Raw genomic sequence first — 22,046 nt, forward strand, 5'->3', positions numbered from 1 at the left:
GCAGCCTGCCATGTTTGCAGAAGGGACGGAAGTCTGGTTAGAGGTGGGTGGTGTGAATTGTTTTATGACTTTAGTTTCTATGTTGGGGGGGGGGCAGTTAACAAAGGTTTATCATAGTTTTCTCTGCGATGCTGAAAGTCTCACTGAAATTCCCAAGACGACGTATGGAAATTTAGGTGAAACGTGTTTTCTTTGAGGGGGGAATAAATAGCAATCCAATAATGCAAGTGGAAGCTTATTAAACAGATTAACAGAGTTGGAAGGGACCTTGTAGGTCATCTAGTCCAACCCGTCACCCAAGCTAGATCTAAATGTATCGTTCTATATACAGAATCCTTTTGTTCTTTCTTTACAAAACATTTTAGAAAACAAATGAAAGTAGCATCTGTAAAAGCTCCAGAATTTAGAAAGAAGAATTTATTGTTCTTATATAATTGCTCCGTCCTTATGTCTTTAGTTTATTTCTAATTCACCTCTTGTTTGCTCACAGTTTGTAATCATAATCAAAAATAGGTTGCAAGTTTTGCAAAAGGCTATAAACAATCAATTTAGAATAAAACCTGCAAATTGGGGACGTTGGCAAAATGTGCAAATGCACTTTTTTTCTGAATATTGCTGCCAAATAGCCAAACTCCAGAGTTAATTTTTGGAGACTAGTCTTCGCATATTAATGGCCCATGCTATATCTGAGTCCCAACGATTTTCCATATTTTCTTAGCCTTTAAATTTAAACATTATTCAAAATATATGAGATATTTGAAAGATACGGTTTTGACTAATTTAATAATAATAAAGTGCCCGTTTTCATTGAATTAATATAAGCGGAGGAGGGGTTACCATGCACAGAATTAACCATTTCTTATTAAAATTAATAATATTTGCACTTGTGCACTTCGGTATATTAATAAGAATTTTAGTTATAAATCTGATTACGTGGAACTCTCTCCTTGAGTTTGAAGAATGCTCTTTGAATGTAATTGTGTTTTATTTGTTTTTACTTTTGCTTGCAAAAAAAACTTTAAAAACTTTAATGGACAATTATCTTAGCACAGCTTTTTTTAAAAAAAAACAGGTTCAGATTAGCTTTATGTTACTTATATAGGATGTGAAAATTGACAAAAAAAGAGATGTTTCTAAAAAGAGTTTGGGAAGAAAGTTTACTGAATTAAGCCAAAAGTTGAAGAATCATTTTTTTAGAGGAGAGTAAATTGATAAGTTGATAACTGTCAGTACAGATTCTTAATTGTTTTTTTCCCCACACCTATTAACGGCATAATGTCGTTATCTGTAGAACTTGTTAAAATACAGCAGTTGTGTTGCACCCTATTCTTTGCTTCCAGCAGGAATATGGTGCCCCCACGTGGATTAACTCGGTTCCTACTACTGCTCTTGATAGCCCCTCCTCCGTCTCTTTGAGGTTGGATGTGGGTTGTGGAGTCTTCCTTGTCTTGACCTCATTTTCAGACCCTTCTTTTAACCGAGTGAGTTTGCTTCTCTAAGGAGAGAGGCATTGGTTTAGTTCTGTACTAATAAAAGTTTTCATTCAGAGTTCTGTCTAGAATTCCATAAATTTTGTTAGCTCTTAAAGAGTTGGACCTGGGAAATCCACGGCAGCCAGATATATTTCTTTAACGCAGTGTTTCTCAACCTTGGCAACTTGAAGATGTCTGGACTTCAACTCCCAGAATTCCCCAGCCAGCGAATGCTGGCTGGGGAATTCTGGGAGTTGAAGTCCAGACATCTTTAAGTTGCCAAGGTTGAGAAACACTGCTTTAACGGATAACAGATTAAGAAGGGACCTTATAGATCATCTAGTCCACACCCACCCACCCACCCACCCAAGCAGGAGACCCTACCCCATTTCTGACAAATGGCAATCCAGTCCCTTCTTGAAAGTCTCAAGTGATGAAGCTCCCACAACTTCCGAAGACAACTTCTGTTCCATGGGTTGATTGTTCTCACTGTCAGAAAATTCTTCCTTATTTCTAGGTTGAATCTCTCCTTGATCCGTTTCCATCCAGTGTCTGGCCTTCCAAGTGCCTTGGAAAATAGCTTGACACCACCCCCATCCCCACCCCCGTGGCACCTCCACAAGTATTAGAAGACTGCTAACTTGTCTCCTCTGGTCCTTCTCTTCACTAGACTAGCCATGCCCAGTTCCTGCAACCGTTCTTCATATGTTTTAGTCTCCAGTCCCCTAATCATCTTTGTTGCTCTTCTCTGCCCTCTTTCTAGAGTCTCCACATCTTTTTTCATAGTGTGGTGACCAAAACTGGATGCAGTACTCTAAGCGTGTTCTTACTAAGGCTTTATATGGTGGTATTAGTACCTCCCCTGATCTTGATTGTAGTGAATTAAGTGCATTTCTCTGAATCGCCTTTGAATGTGTATTCAAACTGTAATGCTGCAGTAAGCTAATATTTTCTTTCGGGACAGAACAAACGTTAAATTTTAAGAAATCACAGTAAGGGGGCCTGAAAATACCAACTTTAAATCTATTTCATGCTGTCACCCATTCTGGGGTTTTCCAGAGAGGAAGCTTTGTGTGATTTAAATTTATTTGTTACCAAACTTTAATATTCAACCATCCAGACATCATAACATCAGCAAAACCATTATGCCCAAAATTTAAAAAGATGGGGCTACAATGAAGTATCTCTAGAGTTGCCCTTTGCGTTGTCTCTAGGACCCATGCAACTTCTCAAAGCCTCCCAGGGGAAGAAGGCATATTGTTAAAAGAAATGGAACAGCCATGTTCCACCTCGAATTTCCTTACTTGGTTCTGATCCACGCTGTCCTATTTTCTTTTTTTATATATAAATGTTATTTATACGTTTTTCTTTAACATATCTAAGTGTTGTGGCCCAGCAGGATCCGGATGAGCTGCTGATGGACTCGGATAGTAAGGAACCATATGAGTCTGCCATGGAAGATGTGGAGGACCCTGGGCAGGGTTCAGACTCAGAGCAGGGACCAGAGAGGCTGGTTGGCCACCAGGAGGGGCAATGGGGAGGATCAAAGGCAGTTTGTCCCTGATGCTAGATTGAGATGGGCTGAGAAACGGAAGCAGCAACTCCGTAGGCAGACTCACAGAAGATAATTAAGCACAGGTGGTTGTTGATTGGCCCCTCCCAAGAGAGATTATAGGTGAGCCGTTGGGAGGGAACATTTGCAGGAAACAACCGTTCAAATTTGTAGTGAATAAAATCTATCCGTGTATTCTAGCCGTGTCTGTTCGTTTGGACTCTCTGGGTTGCTTCGTTTGGATTATCTGGGTTGCTGCAGTTACTGTATTGAACGTGAGTTGCCTAGGCCCTCAACCAAAGGATTCATTATCTCAGTAATTGAGCAGTGGCAAACAGCCAAGCCTGTGTTCTAGTGTATTCACAGGCCGGGGATCAGAACATCTAAGTGCTTAAGAAATAGTGTGTTGTCTGGGTCAATTTTAATAATAATAATAATTGATCAGTGGATGCAGCAAAATTTCACAAACTGACTACCTACAACGCCATGACCACGTTGCTAAGATCATTCACTGGAAATTGTGCCAGAAGGTTGGATTTGAGTACAGCAAAAAACACTGGGACCATCAGGTTGAGAAGGTTTTAGAGAATGAGAAAGTCAAGATCTTGTGGGACTTCAGAATCCAGACTGACAGGCACTTGGCCCACAACACACCTGACATAACAATAGTTGAAAAGAAAAAAGTATGGTTCATTGACATTGCAATACCTGGAGATGCACGAATTGAAGATAAACAACAAGAAAAAATCACAAAGTACCAGGACTTGCAAATTGAAGTTGAGCGACTGTGGAAAAAGAAATCATGTGTTGTCCCAATTATAATTGGAGCCCTTGGAGCAATTCCTAAAGGGCTACCTCACTATTTGGAAATTCTAAATTTATCGGACTTGAACATTCTGATTCTACAAAAAAACCATCCTACTTGGAACAGCTTATATCCTCTGACGTTACTTTAACAGTTCCTGGGTCCTTGGTTAGGACTTGAGCTGTTGAACTACCAACCACCCCAAAGGCTGTGAATCTCCTACCAAATATTAACCAAATAGGAAGAGGTGGAGGTGGAGGAGGAGGAGGAGGAGGAGGAGGAGGAGGAGGAGGAGGAGGAGAAGAAGAAGAAGAAGAAGAAGAAGAAGAAGAAGAAGAAGAAGAAGAAGAAGAAGAAGAAGAAGAAGAAGAAACAACAACAGTCCCTGCCCAATACCCATATACCCATCACATGGTCCAATCAGGCACCATCCAAAACTGGAGATGCCTCCCAGTCACGCCACTCAAGGTGCAGGGCAAGGTGTCCTTGACACTCTGAGAAAGGAATGTTATTTTGACTATATATATCTCTCCCATACTCCATATACCCCCCCTCCCATTTTCCCACAGCATTGAATGTGGCAGGCCTGAAGGCCCGATGCAAAAGATGGCTTCCAGACCTGACAGAAATGCTCATCATCTCAGAGAGGAGGAGTGACTGCCTTGGCCCTTTTTCCTCAAAGAGCATTGGCTTCTCCCTTGGGGTTTTGGCTTTTGTGTGTGTGGTCATTCTTGTCTGGAGAATGGGCACAGGCTGTCTGTCTCCGGTTGCTTTCCTTCTGCAGCCTGCTAATAGTGCTCAAGGCAGCTTTGCTGGTACAAACCGTTCAGCTGAAACAATTATGTCCATTGTACCATGACCCCATTCAAATGGATTTCCCTCCAGAGCTTGTAATTCCTATAATTATTTTCTTCAAGCTGTAACCCTACAGGTTGTCTGTATGCAAACTCCTTAGTCACGGTACAAGTTGGGTCTTGATTAGTGCCGTTAATGAATTCCACAAAGGGGGGTCGCATCGATCGAGTTTGCATTATTCAAAGTGATGTTTCTGTAAAAAAAAAATACAACGATGGGTTGCAGAATGATGGAAATGAGCAAGGAAAATGTTTAAACATACATTTTTGCATGTATATTAATGAAATGTCATGAAGTCTAAAAAGAGTATGCTTTAAATGTATAGCAGTAGTATTTATATACCGCTTTACAGTGCTCTACAGCCCTCTCTAAGTGGTTTACAGAGTCAGCCTCTTGCCCCCCAACAATCTGGGCCCTCATTTTACCCACCTCAAGAGGATGGAAGGCTGAGTCAACCTTAAGCTGGTCAGGATCGAACTACTGGCAGTTGGCAGAATTAGTGTGCAATATTGCATTCTAACCATTGAGAGAGGGAGGGAGGGAAGGAAGGAGGAAAGGAAGGAAAATAGCAATAGCACCTAGACTTATATACCGCTTCACAGTGCTTTACAGCCCTCTCTAAGTAGTTTACAAAGTCAGCCACTTAACCCCAACAATCTGGGTCATCATTTTACCCACCTCAGAAGGACGGAAGACTGAGTCAACCTCGAGCCTGGTGAGATTTGAACTGCCAAATTGCAGGCAGTCAGCAGTCAGCAGAAGGAGCCTGCAGTACTGCACTCTAACCACTGTGCCACTGCGGCTCATGATGAAGTCAAGGAGTAGCTATAGAAAACAGATAAAAAAGAAAAACTTCCTTTTTTGTTAAATTTATATGCCACCCATCTCCCTGATGAAGTAACTGAGCAGCTTACAAAGTATGAAAAGATAAATACAAAAACAATTATGGTACAATCTTAAAAACAATATAATAACTAGAACCAAGGAAACAGACAGCATAGGGAGGAGATTGTCTCACCCTGTCAATCACCTCCAGTGTTGAGGGATATCCTTGGGGCCACAACCCAGCTAGCAAAGCCAAGTTTTGATACTCTACCGGAAGGTCAAAATGATGGGAGCAGTTCTCACTTCTGGTGGAAGATGGGGCCACGATGGAAAAGGCTCTTCTCCTTGACCCCGCTCACTGGAATTTCTTAGCATATGGGATTCCTAGTGTTGGCCCGCCAGTGAATCTGGCAGCAGATTCGGACAGGGAGGAAGTTGGGGAGGAAGATGGGCTAGTCAAGGAGTCTGGGGAAGGCTCTGATGAGGTCTCTGCGTCAGAGGCAGAGATAGGGCCAGGACCGTCCAAAAGTTATCAGCTGCCTTCGGAGTCAGACATCAGTGGGGCAGAAGAACAGCTGGAGCCTATTCCCGATGTACGCATGCGCAGAGTTGCCAGACGAAGGGAACAGATAAGGAACAAGGGCCGACTTGCGAGTAAAGACACAGGTGGACGATGAATGGCCCCTCCCATAGGGAATAAAGAGGAGCAAAAGGGGAGGGGAGTTTGCAGGAGGCAATTAGTTAACTTAATTAGTGTGAAGGTTTGTTCGTGACCCTCAGAGACTCCTTGCCAAGTGTTTCCTTGTACAGCTTTGCGTTTGGAAGATATTGATGCCTGGCAGCTCTCCAAGCCTGATGAGGTCTGTGGTTGTAAATTCACCCTTGAAAGACTGTTTGCCGGGACTTTGCTGGAGGTGAATGAGAGGAATTCACATTAGCTTCATAAAAAGGGGTTTTGTTGGGACAAGAAGTCTGCTTCGTGATTTGGTGAAGCCTAGATCAGAACACCTAGCAGGCCCCTTCCACTGCAACGAATAGGGCATGTTAGTTTGACTGAACACTTTAACCATATTAAAGATGTGGAAACTCTACAAAGAGTGCAGAGAAGAGCAACAAAGAAAATTAGGGGACTGGAGGCTAAAACACATGAAAAACAGTTGCAGGAACTGGGTATGTCTAGTTTAATGAAAAGAAGGACTAGGGTAGACATGATAGCAGTGTTCTAATATCTCAGGGGTTGCCACAAAGAAGAGGGAGTCAAACTATTCTCCAAGGCACCTGAGGGTAGAACAAGAAGTTATGGATGGAAACTAATGAAGGAGAGAAGCAACTTAGAACTGAGGAGAAATTTCCTGACAGTGAGAACAGTTAATCAGTGGAACAGCTTGCCTGTGAATGCCCCAACATTGGAAGTCTTTAAAAAGATGTTGGATAGCCATTTGTCTGAAACGGTATAAGGTTTCCTGCCTAGGCAGGGGGTTGGACTAGAAGACCTCCAAGGTCCCTTCCAACTCTGCTATTGTATTGTATTATTATTGTATTACACTGTATTTTCAGGCATTTCAACATCTTGTCCTTTTTTTACTTTGCTGTGAACCCACCTTCTTGATGTCGCTCATCAAGAACATCACATTTTTGTTCTAATCCAAGAAGAAGCCATTTGTTTTTAAAATTGTAGTTTTCCTCTGACGGAATCTTTCTTTTCTCCGTTTTGCACACCTAAAGAAGATAGCATCTAAAACCCCAACTGCAGTTGTGCCGGTCCAAGCCTCCATGTTGCACTCCCTAGCTGCACCCACTGATCTTTGGATCCCATTAAACAGAACTTAATCAATTTTATTAATTAATTTACAATTCACATTAAGCAAATTTTACTATTCAAAGTTACCCTAATTGTGACCTACTTTGGTTCTTTAAGAATTATTGCTGATGTCTCTTTATAATCTATCTATCTATCTATCTATCTATCTATCTATCTATCTATCTATCTATCTATCTATCTATCTATCTATCTAATCTGTCATCTATATATCCATATCTGTCTAATCTGCCTATATCTATAATTTATCTATCATCTATAAATCTATATTTAAATCTATCTTGTCTGTCTGTCTGTCTATTTATCTATCTATCATCTATATCATCTACATCATCTATAAATCTATCTAAATCTATCTAATCTGTCTATTATTCTCTGTCTTGTCTGTCTGTCTATATCTATCTATCTATCTATCTATCTATCTATCTATCTATCTATCTATCTATCTATCTATCTAAATTGCCATCTATATATCCATATCTAAATCTATCTGTCTAATCTGCCTATATCTATAATTTATCTAGCATTTATAAATCTATATTTAAATCTATCTTATCTATCAATCATCTATATCATCTACATCATCTATAAATCTAAATCTATCTAATCTGTCTATTATTGTTCTCTCTGTCTTGTCTGTCTATATCTATCTATTCGTCTGTCTGTCTGTCTGTCTGTCTACCTACCTACCTACCTACCTACCTACCTACCTACCTACCTACCTACCTACCTATCTATCTATCTATCTATCTATCTATCTATCTATCTATCTATCTATCTAGTATCCATTTTCTCATTAGCCTGGTAGACTTAAGATGCCCAACATGACTTGCCACCAAATAAAAATGGAAGAATTACTTCCCACTGGTTGTCTGCTCCCTTTTAGATGAAGAGTTTTAATAAGATTACCAAATGAACCAGCAGTTAGCCAACACTTTTGATTGTGGACACTCCCTCTTCTTTCATACCATTGCAGAGAGGCTGAAATAAAAGGAGGCTCACTCTTGAACTTAAAAATAAAGGGAATCAGAATATTTTGAAGTCTGGAACAGATTTTATGATTGGTGTAAGACAAGGTGACAAGACTGGAACAAACTGTATATATTGTGATTGGACAGAAGGATAGACAATGTATTAAGTAGGCTAATAGTTAATGGTTGAGACTAGCTGTATATAATGTGAATGTATGGTCACTTTGACTTCGCGGTACTGCATGGTTTTAAATGTAAAAATAATAAAAAATATATTAAAGAATCAAAAGATACAACACTTAGTGATAGTCATAGGTAAACAATCAAATTATGCTAGGAAACAAAACAATATAAATTTTAAAGATATAAGCAACATGGTTTTAGTCATAAGTGGGAAGAGATAGGTGGGAAGAGATAAGAAGGAAGAGAAGAATAATAGTAATACAGTCTTAGTAGGTAAAATGACAGTGTTCTGGTGTGCAGTGCTCTATAGCATCAATATTTTCACAGCCCTCTTTTTGACCCATGCAGTGTACAGGTCCTCAGTGGAAGGCAGGTTAGATCAACTAATAAGGGTTGTAAATCAGAAGGCCTTCCTTGCATTCCTTAGCAGTTCAAAGACTGAAGAAGTGTATGGGATTCTCCATAGTTTGAATACTGCAACCTATTGGCTTAACCCCTGCTCTTTCAGGCTCCAGAATTGGACTAGAGCTGGAAGTGACCATGGAGGTCTTCTAGTCCAGCCCTCTTGAGCCTTGTTCACGCGCTCATTATGAGCCTTGTTTGCTTAGCTTCTAGTTGTGTTCCCAGGCACAAAGAATCAGGGCTATATATTAAGTTTTGTCAGAATGTTCATGAACTGGAATAGGGCATAGCAACTAAGTCAGCCAATGAAGGCTCTTTAGAAATGGAAAGAGTATTTGCTGGGAGACAGCTAGGCGCTTGGCCGTGGCTTACTCCAACTGTTAATCTGTAAACTTTGAAACAAAGCTAGTCTGGACTTGTCTGCTGATCTGAACTGAAATGAAACTGCTTGTACTTACTACCACGTTGGAAGAATCTGTGTGGGTATTGTACATTTATTCATATGTTGTTATGTATATAAAGAAGTGAATGAATCCTGCTGAATCCATTACCCACATGTGCTTTCTGGATTTCATTTTTGCAACAAACTGTTGACAAGTTTCAGTTCAGAATGTTTATTACTCAAGCCTATATCCAAGAATCTAGTCAACTAAAGTTGAGTGCTAAATGGGCACCAGATAAGTGTTGGCTGGTGGGCCCCCGGAGGAGAGCCTTCTCTGTGGCTGCTCCGACTCTTTGGAATCAGCTACCCCCAGAGATCCGGACCATACCCACTCTCATGGCCTTCAGGAAAGCTGTAAAAACTTGGCTGTTCCGGCAGGCCTGAAGCTGTTGACCTCACTGTTGAGGTCCAGCCCCGATTAGAATGAATGTATGAGGTGTTGCTATTTTAAACCGTTTTCTTTTGTTATGCGTTCGTTATGTGTCTTTTTTTTTCTCTTTATTTTTGTAAGTCGCCCGGAGTCCTTCGGGATTGGGTGGCATATAAATGTGGTTAATTAAATTAAATAAAATAAGGATTCCATGGAATTCCAGGTAGCTTGGACTTAAACCATGTGTGGCAACGTAACGTCTCTAGGCTGATGACTCATTTTAATTCCACCACCCAGCCCTGCCTGATCCTCTCCTACAGCTATAGTTCTTCCAATTTTGGCTGTTCTGCTGTTGTCGATCTGATTTCATTAGTCATTGTTGATAAGGCAGCCGTCTTGCTGAGTCACCACACAGCTAGTTTCATCATCTGCTGATTTGAAGGGATAGCAACCCCAGAGGCTCTCAGAACCTATGTCTGAATGAGACCCAGGGCTCTAATGTTCCCGCTTCTCATCAACCTGACCAAAGGGCAGGACCAAGGCACTTGTAGTGTCCTTGAAATGTAGAGATTCCCACAAGAAGCCGCCTTCTTCCACTAAAAATAAGAAGCCAGTGCACGGTGATAGTGTGGAGGAGAGGCTGGTCTCCATGGAGATGGTTTATATATCGGTACCCAAGCTACTTTCTCTTAAAAGCAGTGAGAACCATTTGGATGGAGGGTGATAGTAGCCTTGTTCAACACTCTAAGCAAGGACAATGACTACCTTTGACATTTTGACATGTAATTGTTGGAAGAAGTGTCCTTCTGGGTTCAGTTCCAAGTGGGGGAAAAGACCATGGAAACATGGAGGCTGCTTGGAAAGATGGTTTTAATGGTGGACAGGACCAGATGGTTTGAGGTGATCCCATGCTTCCAGATGTTGGGTGAAGAAGAAAAGAAAAAGAAAGAGGAGCTTGCTGAGAGTTCCTGAGTTTTTTATACTCTCTGTTCGGCCCCACCTCTCTGTTTCCTGTTCCTGTGTAAGAAATGTATTCTGATTGTCAGACTCCCAGGGGTGGAGTGGGTGGGGGGGGGTCTTAGCTAACTTTGTAGGTTGTGTCTTTTGAGTTCCAAGCTTGGTTGCGTTCCCAAATGCCATGTGGTGAGTTTCTGTAGAGGGATAATCCTATCTGTGTTATGTAGAGGAGTGGCTCAGGCATTTTAATGGCTCATCGACAAAGGTGGGGGCTATTAAGAGTGAGTCTGCTTTCTGCCCAAAAACATATTTCTCCATTTCTGGTCCAGGGAAATATAATATTCTGCCTTTTCAATATTTTCCAGGACATTTCATTTTTCTAGGAGGAGTGTGTGTGTTAACTTCCTACATGATAGTTGAGGGGCTGCCGTAAAGAAGAGGGAAGGGGTCAACTTCTTTTCCAAAGCACCTGAAGGCAGGACAAGAAACAAAGGCTGGAAACTGAACAGAGAGAGAAGCAACCTAGAACTAAGGAGAAACTTCGTGACAGTGAGAACAATTAAAGCCAGTGGAACAGCTGCCCTTCAGAAGTTGTGGGTGCTCCATCAATGGAGGATTTTAAGAAGGGACTGGACAAACATTTGTCTAAAATGGTCTAGGGCAGTGATTCCCAACGTGAGGGCCCACGCGGGGGCAATTTGATTTTTAATGGGGGCAATTTGAACCTTGTTTAAACCAAGTTAATGGCCTTTTAGGTTTCCTCTGTGTGAGTAGAGTTCACTTTTTGAGTAAAGTTATATGTCACGGGGGGGGGGGGGGGATATCAGGATTTAAAAAATGCTTAGGTGGGACATGGCCAAAAAAAGGTTGGGAATCACTGATATAGTGTCTCCTGCTTGAGCAGGGGGTTGGACTAGAATACCTCCAAGATCCCTTCCAATTGCTGTTCTATTCCTATTTTTTTATTCTGTTCTGTTCTATCCTATTCTTTTGTTCTATTCTATTCCTAATTCTTTATTCTATTCTCTGCAATTCTACTCTACGCTATGCTACTCCTAATTTTTTATTCTATTCTGTTCAATTCTATTCTATTCCTAATTCTTTATTCGGTTCTCTTCTACTCTACTCCTAATTCTTTATTCTATTCTGTCCTATTCTTCTGTTCTGTTCTGTTCTATTACTATTTTATTCTATTCCTAATTCTTTATTCTGTTCTGTTCTACTCTACTCCTAATTCTTTATTCTATTCTGTTTTATTCTTCTAATTTCTATTTCTATTCTGAAAGTGAAATTTAGGTTGTCATTCTTTCCGTAAGACCAAGTTCTCCCTTGATCAGAGTAGGATGAATTTCTTGTGAGTGCAGGTCCTGTATAGAAAAACAGCAGCATTTGGTATCTATAGAAGCACTGGAGTTGTCATAAGGTTTGGCAACAAGGCAACTACTTATGCATGCCACGAAACCATAATTGGTTGCTTAGAACGTACCATTAGATATGCCCTGGTGTGATTCTCCTACACCCAAGATCTCCTTCCACACAAAGTAACTTTTCTTAAGAATTTTGCAAGGCCAACAACTGGGGATCTAGAACCTAAGAAGGGGAGACATCTGGATCGATCTCGGGAGGAGCCAGCCTAGGTCCTGCCATTGAAGTGGGAATTCAACCAGGGAGAAAAGTTTGAATGCATTGTGCTTGGGTGCCCCCCTAGAAGTCATGGAGTTTGCAGATGGGAATACTCATCCCCCTGTGCCGGCTGTTGGGATGACTGTGGGGCAAGCATCACCGCGATGGAAAAAGCTGGGATTCTGAGCATATGCTGTCGTTTTCGGTTGCCATGGTGACGGTGCATGAAAGGGAGAGTCGCAGCAAGGCAGTGTGATCTAGTGAGTTAAGCTCCATGGCAAATGAGGCAAAGTAACCTCCGCTTTCAATCCACGCTCTTTGCTGGCTTAGGGTAACCTTGGGGTGAGGGGGGGGGCAGGGAGGTCCCTGCCCTTTTGGCGATCTGTTTAGAGTGCAAGCTCTAAGAATAGCTGCGTTGTGGGGGTGTTGGACAGGATTAGCCAGCATTTGTGAAAATCCTAGCGTTGCTAGTGAAATCTTCCCGAGGGTTAAGACAAACTCCCCGGTTGGTTTCTCTGGGGAATGTGCCTCTTCTCTCATACCTCTAAAGGTAGCTTGGTGTGGGGCAGGGAGGGCGTATGTTTTCGGCACCAAGTGACCAAACCGGAACGCATGTGCCAGTGGTGGGTTTGGCAGCCTGGGTCACTGGAACCAGCAGCGACCTAGACCTGCCACCTCCCTGAACTGGTTCTCCGGCACCGCCATCTTGTTTTTCACCTCTGTGCATGTGCAGAACTATTTTTATTGCACTGCGTATGCGCACACAGCATGCATCAAGCACACGCCCATGAGCGAACCAGCAGTAGTGCCTGTTGGAACCTACCCCTGGTGCGTGCATGTGTGTGCAAGAGCACAGGCCAGAATGCCGGAAACCCAAAGACTAGCTAGCCAATGTGCATGCACCTGCCGGCCAGCTGATCTTTTGGGTTTCTGGCACACGCTTGCATGCCGGCCAGCTGATCTTCACGCTTCCCAGAACCCCGGAAACCCAAAGACCAACTGGCCAGTGCCCACATGCCTGTTTTTTGGCTGGTTTTAAGGCCATTTTTCAGTGCTCCAGCACCCGTGAACACCAGCTTCCGGCGCGCCGGAAGGCAGAAGAGCAGCTGGCGGCAGTACACATGCCCACAGAGGGCTCTGTGCCACCTCTGGCACGCTTGCCATAGGTTTGCCATCACAGGTGTAGGGGGGAAACACTCTTCTCCTATAATGGAATCTAGCTGTCAACCCTGAAGCTGGCCAGACCAAGGCCATTTGGAAGCTTCAGTGGAGGAAGGGGGGAAATAAAGATTGCTGGGGTTTTGTAGCCAAAACAAAATACTTTCTCCTGAGAACCAAGGACATTCCCGCAGGTGGTCGGAGAGAGGAGGAGCGATGTCACCAGGCAGTCTGACCGCATGATTGGACCATGTGACTGATTGTATGGGAAAGGAGGGGAAACTTGCTTTTAATTAAGTGAAAACTACGCAAACTTTCAGAGTCGGTTTTCATCAGCCTGTGCCAATATGATATATCCAATAAAAACTGCTCTTTGAGGAATTTACCTGCCTCGGAGTTCTGACACTAATACTTTCAAGTTGTCTAGTAGAATTATTGTGTGGCATTGATTTTGAAAACATTAAAAAAAAAAAACCTGCCTTTGCTTCCAACGTTGCAGTTTGGCTAGGGTAATGGGCCAGTTTATTTGCAAGGAGTTGTGTCCCAGATCACAACTTTTCAAGCGTTTGTGTTTGTCCGGCGCATGGAGTTTTCATAGCAGTAGCTATAGACAAGGCTGAATGTTCGTCTTATCTTCCAGCGATTTCAAAGAGAAACCTTAGGCAAGACTTAACCGGTATGGTAACAAATAATTTTGAAATCTTTTTTTTAAATCACCCACAAAACCAATTCCTATTTCAAGTATTAAAATTCCGCATTGGTGTTGTCAAGTTTCCTAACAATGCCGTAAACGATTCAAAATAAGCGAGCCAATGTTTTAATACAAAAACCAGTGATTTATTAATAGCTTCATTAGGGAAGATTTATTTGCAGCCAATTCTTTGCTTTGTTTACCTGCTTCTGAACTTTTCCCTTTCCTTTCCTCCCCTCAGTCTGTGTCATAAATCACGTTACCCAATAGATACACCCATCTCAACCCAGCTACTGTAATCTGAGATACAGCTCTGCCAACATTATGTATGGAATGTCAACAGAGAGTTGACAGGTGTTTTCTCCAGGTGAGGTAGGATGGCTGAAACAGATGGCTATGTTTCTAAAAGATTCCGATTCTGTCCCTCCAGGTTGTATATTACACCGAGATGTACAAGATATTTGGCGAATTAACGGAACAGATTGATGAGCCTGACTTAACAGACGAGCAGAGGGAGAAGGAGAGTGAAGCCAAGCTGAACGAGTTGAGGGCCCTCTCCATTGTGGCTGATGACTGACCTCCAGCTTTTACGAATCCTTGACGCGACAGCTAATGATGAAGTGGATAAAGACAGGAAGTTGAACATTGCTTCCGATTTCTGAAGGCTTGAACCCTTTAAAGCAGGGGTCTCCAACCCTGGCAACTTTAAGACTTGTGGACTTCAAGTCTTCAAGCTTTGCTGGCTGAGGAACTCTGGGAGTTGAAGTCCACAAGTGTTAAAGTTGCCAAGGTTGGAGACCCCTGTTTTAAAACCTTGTTAGCACTGATTTTAATCTAGAATGTTGCTATTTGCTACAGCTCTTTAAATCCTGAACGTCTTTTATCTGTATTAATAACAACATGGTAAGAGTCCTGCATTAAGAGATTTGTGAAGTTTGAAAAATCAGAGGAATTTACACTTAAAAAGGATAAGTGAACAAGCTTTTTAATTCAGCCTTTCCGAAATCAGGGTCTGCCTGACAGCTGAATTGGGAGTGGTATTCTCAGTGAGTGTAGTTACCCCCAAAAAGTTACCCAAGGTGGCTCAATGGCTAAGATGCTGAGCTTGTCAATTGGAAAGGTCGGCAGTTTGGCGGTTCAAATCCCTAGCGCTGTGTAACGGACTGAGTTCCCGTTACTTGTCCCAGCTTCTGCCAACTTAGCAGTTCAAAAGGACATTAAAATGTGAGTAGAAAAATAGGGACCACTTGGGAAGGTAACAGCATTCCATGCACCTTTGCCATTTAGTCATGCTGGTCAATGACCATGGAGAAGTCTTCCGACAGCGCTGGCTCTTGGGCTTTGAAACAAGAGATGAGCACCGTCTCCTAGAGTCGGGAATGACTAGCACATATGTGCGAGAGGAACCTTTATCTTACTCCCCCAAAATATTATTACCGGTAACCTTATTGGCTAAAAAGTTTTTACTTCTGATGTTTAAAAAATGTCATCATTGCACTGAGCTCCTTGTCTGGTTTGTGTCTTTGTGGCATTGAAGGCTGTCTAAAAATAGTGGCATCCTTTACAAACGGATTGGTAGAGTAGCTTAATCCTACTGAATGTAATATAAATTTACAAAGTGTAAATCATGATTTTCAAAAAACAGGACAGGACAGAGATTATATTTTGCCTTGGTACAATCTACATGAATATTATATCTCGCACTGTCCAGGTTTCAATGGAAGTGCATCACTACTGAAATGTTATTTTCAGGGAAAACAGTCTCAGTGTGTTGGTGAAATCCTTTGGCCATCCTATACAGGTGGCTGTGATTTAAACTAATAAATGTTGTTCTTACTGGGGGTGGCGGCTAGCCAGGAATGCAGGTCTTCCTTTATCTTTCTGGACTAACCTCTGGTTTGTTGGTATTGATGCCTCTCAACTGTTGCCTTTGCCTGTCTTAATTATGATTAATGAGAATGCTGTAGATGATTCTTTTTGTTCTTCTGTAGCCCATATTTCTAATTTTATTTTTTCAAAAAAAAACAACACATCTCACTGGATTATTTGACTCTGTCCCTCTGTACGTGAGAATGGAGCTGCACCCATGACTGATAACTGATGCATGGAAAGCTGCCTAATTAATTTTGCAAAGCTGTTTGAAGGCAGCCGGAAATAACTTGACATTCTCTGTTTAGGTCACATTACATACATTTTAAGAATTGAGGTACGGGCAACATTTTATTAATTATGGTCAAACTCAACCACTCTCGTAAACATGATAACAAAACAGCCGCAAAGGCTTGTACTGTATTGGTTTTTCTTTCCCCATACTTGTGAAGCAAACTGCACCATATCACATTCTCAAATGTTGTCCCAAAGGTGCTTTTTCAGGAGGAAACTGGACTGTCTGGTTTTTTCTTTTGAAGACGTTTCACTTCTCATCCAAGAAGCTCCTTCAGCTCTGACAGGAGGGTGGGGAAGGGAAGGATTTATATTCCTTGCAGACACTGGTCATTTGCATCCTTGCGTCATTGAGGCCCTTTGGAGGTTTTTCTGTGTCCTCAGGATCACCGAGTGGTGCTCCTAAATGGTGTGCAAGTAGGAATGGATTTCTAACCCAGTGACCCCTTGAGCAACAGCATGCCAGCAGTGTGCGTGCATGGAACAAAAGGCCACCCAAGAGCTGTGTCTGGACGCAAAAAAAAAAAAAAAAAAAAAAGAGGCAGAGCCCATTTCCAAGTGAGGAAGAGACTTTTATAAAAGTAACTTGGCCAGTTAAATACAAGTTGTTACCACATTTACAGACTAAAAGCAACACATTCAGAAGTGACAGACCACCTGAGGGTGGGGAAGCAGGTGGCCAGGGCAAATGCAGCGAGTACCTACTGGAGGGAGGGGCCTGAGCCCGGCCACTGCTTTGCATAGGCCCACCAGTTACTCTGCTAAAGTCTACACCGTGGGAACCCCATGGCCTCCAGCTGTGCCCAGCCCTCACAGCTGTGTGCTATGTCTTTCCAATGGAGGTTTAAGGGACCGCAGGCCCCTCTCGCTGCCAAAAATCCCAGATCCTCAAAACTCAAGATCCGCTGAAAGGGAATTTCACTTTTGTCGGAAGGCTAGTGATGAAAACTCAAGTGGGTCCCGGAGCAAGTAAATGACAGGGAGTGGAGGAGGAAGAGGAGGGACTCACGGCGTGTTTTTTTTCTTAAAATGGCTAAAATGCTGGCCCAAAGTATGTACGATGTTGACGCTCAAGCCACAGCACCCGAGCAAAACTCGCGAGCCACCCTGAACGTGCGACCCAGAAAAGGCAGAGGCAGGAAGAGTTGCTGGTCTTAGGGCTAGCGGATGAAAGCCTGCCGACCGCCAGGAGGCCGTCTCCCCCCCCCCCAAGGCACCAGCCGGCCCAAGGCAGGCAGAAGGCCACCCCTCAAGCTGGATGTAGAGGGGACGGGGAGAGAGAGGGGCTTAAAAACATCTCCATGCAGCAGCACAAAGAGGCTAGCGATGCCTGGTCTTCTGGAGCAGTCAGGACTCGTGTGGCTCTCGGTACGGAGCTAACGTTCCCAGTCCAAGACTTGCTGTTGGCCAACAGCCCCAAATACCTACCCTGTAGCTTCTTCTGACCATCAAAATGCCTAGCTCTAACGGGTATTCCTTTAAACAAGTGGGGGAGGGGCAGGGGGGGTTTCCAGCAGATGAAGGGTGCCTCCTAGTCATGCAGGACTAGGGGCCCTTTTCCCCTCCCCAAGCCTGGGGTGAGGAGGGGGTGTTCGAGGATGAAAACCAGCTGCTGTAGCCTTTCACAGAGCAGCAAAAAAGTTGATGGTTTCAAAGGCTTACCTACCCCCCCACAACCGCTTTACTCACACACCCCCAAAATATCAAACCAAAGGTGGTACTGATCTCCCCTGCCAAGATGATTTCCTTCTCTAGGGAGCATCAGTTGCTGGAAACAGAGGGCGACGTGGCTTCCTTCTCTAAGCAGTTGTTGGTCTGAAAGAGACAAAGGGAAAATAGGAAGAGAGAACAGGTAGAGCAAAGATTGTTGTTTTTTTTAAGTTTTTTATTAGATAAACATTAAAAAATGTTGGACGTAGTGCAACATTTCTGGCATAAACATTTCCACATAGTGATTAGACCTTACAACAATTACATTTTATATCAATTACATGGGTGTATGTAGTCAGTCAGATTACCTGTCCATTAATCCTTTCTTTTGTATAATTACTAATCATATAAATACCCAGTTCATACCTATCACACATTCTTAATACCATATTTTCCGATTCTTAACTCGTCTGTGTTTTTCTGTCCCGGCCTTTCCCCCCCATTTCTCACCATCGTTGTCCCAGATTTCGTGCTATTCCATCTCACCCTCGTCTTTGAGCTCTAGAGTCCATCTGTCCATTTCTGCACACGTCTGTATCTTATTTATTATTTCTTGTTCCGAGGGAGTCTCTTTATTTTTCCATTTTTGTGCAAAAACCAGTCTTGCCATCGTTAAAATATGCAGCATTAAATATAGTCCACCTTAAGGCAAAGATTGCTAACGATTTACAACAGGGGTCTCCCAACTTTGGCAACTTTAAGCCTGGCTGGGGAATTTTGGGAGTTGAAGTCTGCCAGGCTTCAAGTTGCCAAGGTTGGAGACCCCCTTGAGCTACAACATGACAGTCAACCTGACTGGCATATTTCCTGAACAATCAGAGCAATGGCCCGCCTTCAGAAGTTACAGATGCTCCATCATTGGAAATCTTCAAGAAGAGACTGGACAACCCATTTGTCCAGAATGGTGTAAGAGGTTGGCATAGAACAGGAGACTCCAATTGTGGCAACTTTAAGACTTGTGGACTTCAACTTCCAGAATTCTGAGCTCTGGGAGTTGAAGTCCATAAATCTTAAAGTTGCCAAGGTTGGAGACCCCTGGACTAGAAGACCTCAAAAGATCCGTTCCAATTCTTTTATTCTACATTCTAACCCAATCACTTTGCTTTAAGCTACTATAAATACCTTCATCTGAATTCACGGAGCTCATTGCCATGCTTTGCTTAACCAGAATCCTGATTATTGTGTCTCAATTCTAGACACACTAAACTGTCAAAACCTTCGTTTGGTGCAGAGTCCAAACTGATGAACTGTATGTTCCAAGCAGTCTCAAGGATGCAACGTTATTTCAGGCACAACTGGAGAAAGTAGGTAACTGAAAAGTTCCCGCTCCCAAATGCCTGGACAAAGGATTTTCATCTTTTTCATCACTCTTTGCGAGGGGATATGTTGAAAACTGGACATCTGCTCAGAAACTCCTAGGCTGTGTGGACAGCTGTGCAGCACTTAGTAGAGAGTGGGAGAACTCTCATCCCTTTGGAAGGACACCTTGAGCTCCTAAGAGAATTGTGCTTCCAGATCGTGTGTGTGTATTTGTTCAGAAGTCAATTCCATTGACTTCAGTGTGCTTAGGACAACAGGTAATACAACTGCTATGTTGAAAACAGATCAAGCTCATAGTTGATTTTTTTCGGCTGCAGTGTGAAAAACTTCATGACTTCTCTACAGGTGCAAATTTGCTCTTGGGAAAAAAGGTGCGCAGAGGGGAGAAAACACCGGGGAGGGGGGGGGCAGCATGCTAAAATCCTGGTCCCCCATTTGTTGTCCTTTGGTGCCAAGGTCTCCCCCAAACACCTCCGTGGATAGACACCAAAAGAAGTTAACTGCTTCAATTCAGTCTTCTATATAGGCTTGCCTACCAGCCCAGAATAGGCTAAGACGCTCAGCTTGTCGATCAGAAAGGGCTGTTTGGTGGTTCGACTCCCTAGCACCACGTAACAGAATGAGCTCCGGTTACTTGTCCCAGCTTCTACCAACCTAGCAGTTCAAAAGCACGTAAAAATGCAAGTAGAAAAATAGGAACCACCTTCGGTGGGAAGGAAAGAGTGTTCTGTGTGCCTTCGGCATTGAGTCATGCCAGCCACATGACCATAGAGATGTCTTCGGACAGCGCTGGCTCTTCAGCTTTGAAACGGAGATGAGCACCACCCCCTAGAGTCGGGAATGACTAGCACTCATGTGCAGGGAAACCTTTACCAGCCCGAAATTTTTTTTTAAATGGACACTGCAGGGAACATTGTGGGAAGCTACAAACGTTTGGGGAAGCAACAACACCAATTTTCATTCTTTTGGGTCACATTTATTTTGTACCAGTAGCAATGTAATTTTTCTCCAAAACACCACAAAGAAAAAGACCCACCTGCTTCCCCAAAATGGGAGAAACTTGTACTGATAGCAACATTTAACATATTCGGGACCAAATAAAACATCATTTCACTTTTACAGACCAGCATATATGAACTATTTTAAAGTATCATCCAATATTGGGACAAAGTCAAGCAGAGTTAGTGGGGTGCCTTAAAAGCATCCAGCTCTTCATGGCGTTCCCTGATGAATGCGGGCTCACAAATACCTGATTTTCTCTCTTTTTTTAAGGAGGTCATCTGGGACTGAGGTAGAAATAGCAATGCCACTGACCAACATGGAAAAAAAATCCAAAGAGGCCATAGCAGTTGTATTGCCTGTTGTCCTAAGCACACTGAAGTCAATGGAATTGACTTCTGAATAAACACACACATGATCTGGAAGCACAATTCTCTTAGGAGATCAAGGTGTCCTTCCAAAGGGATGAGAGTTCTCCCACTCTCTACTAAGTGCTGCACAGCTGCCCACACAGCCTAGGAGTTTCTGAGCAGATGTCCAGTTCTAGATCTATCAAGCCATAACTGCTTGAAGATCAACACTCCACATCTTCTACTGTATAAATATATAAAAATGGCTGTGTGTGTGTTGCAGCATAACTCTGGAAAGCCTCAAGCAATTTCATCCAAACTTGGTACACAGATGACTTGCTCTCTGGAAACAAATACTGTGGGGGTAAGACACCCCTAACACCCTTCAGGGTGCGTGTTCTGTTAAGATACAGCCTGTTGTGCCTTCAAATGGCTTCTACTGTACTGCTATAAAATGGCTTCTGTACAGCACAGTGGAGTTTCAATGGTAACAGCTTCACCGTACTCCACAAGGGGGCTCTCTCTATAGTAAGGGGGGGAAACCCAACATTAGAAATTACGTTTGGTCCAGACATTTTCACCCTATAAATAAATACCCGGGCAATGCCAGGTTACCGGCTAGTTTACTACAAAAGCCCCATTGGGTTCGATTGTCAGCCTACCTTCTCAATTATCTTCTGGATTTCCAGTTGCAAAGGAACCAGACGCTTTTTATTCTCCTGCAGCAGCCTTTGAAAAAGGGATTTTTGCTTTTCAGATACTTTTGACTGCTCCTCCATCTCAGTCAGGCGCTTCTGTAAATCTTGCACTTCCAGCGTCAAAGCCTTGTTGGATGCCTCCGTGGATAAGAAGCGTAGCTGGGACTCTTCTACGCGGGCAGTCGATTGGAATTGTTTTCCGAGCAGAAAGTTAACAGAGAGAAGTGTAAGCTCCTAGTCAGAACAAGGGAGAGCCAAAATTGCCAGTATCTCACTGGAGGGGAACCTATTTATATAAGGACCAATTACAGTAATCTGTAATTATGGTAATTATGGAATCTGCAGGGAGCAGATTCCAGGGTGGGAACCTTTGACTTTTACAATTGTTACAGATACATTTTCTAAACCTCTGGAGGGTATTTTAAATGCATGGGCCTGTCTGTTGTCTGCCACCTTCTTTATGCTTCCATCCCTTTGTTTGTAAGCCACCTAGAGTTGCTGTGAGCGAGTAAGTGGCTACATAAATTTTCTACATAAATAATTACATCTCCATTTTCTGGATGTTTATGCAGGTAGAAGTATAAGAGCCTGCTTTGAATTCGTCTCAGTTCCCGTAAAGGAGTTCCATTACTTTTCATGGAGAATACAAAACTTGGCTTGAAACTCAACATTCAGAAAACT

At 42.8% G+C, this 22,046-nt stretch overlaps 2 protein-coding genes across 4 annotated transcripts in view; one reads left to right on the forward strand and one right to left on the reverse strand.

Moving 5' to 3' along the window:
• The window catches only part of BIN3 (bridging integrator 3), a 139,078-nt gene extending 122,911 nt beyond the window's left edge, over positions 1-16,167 (forward strand). The window contains exon 9 of the mRNA XM_087706126.1: positions 14,556-16,167. Within this exon, the coding sequence (XP_087562252.1) occupies positions 14,556-14,702 (147 nt within the window). The 3' untranslated portion in view covers positions 14,703-16,167. The remainder of the gene's footprint in view (positions 1-14,555) is intronic.
• Positions 16,168-16,839: 672 nt separating this feature from the next.
• The window catches only part of CCAR2 (cell cycle and apoptosis regulator 2), a 34,244-nt gene continuing 29,037 nt past the window's right edge, over positions 16,840-22,046 (reverse strand). For all 3 annotated transcript variants that reach the window (XM_014064352.2, XM_087706124.1, XM_087706125.1), the window contains exons 20-21: positions 21,330-21,535; positions 16,840-18,103 (exon numbers count right to left, since the gene is read on the reverse strand). In XM_014064352.2, the coding sequence (XP_013919827.2) occupies positions 18,050-18,103; positions 21,330-21,535 (260 nt within the window). In that variant the 3' untranslated portion in view covers positions 16,840-18,049. The remainder of the gene's footprint in view (positions 18,104-21,329; positions 21,536-22,046) is intronic.

Source organism: Thamnophis sirtalis, unplaced genomic scaffold, assembly GCF_051295495.1.
Source record: "Thamnophis sirtalis isolate CommonGarterSnake01/CBP01778 unplaced genomic scaffold, rThaSir2_p1.2 scaffold_2, whole genome shotgun sequence".
Taxonomy (NCBI): Eukaryota; Metazoa; Chordata; class Lepidosauria; order Squamata; family Natricidae; genus Thamnophis; species Thamnophis sirtalis.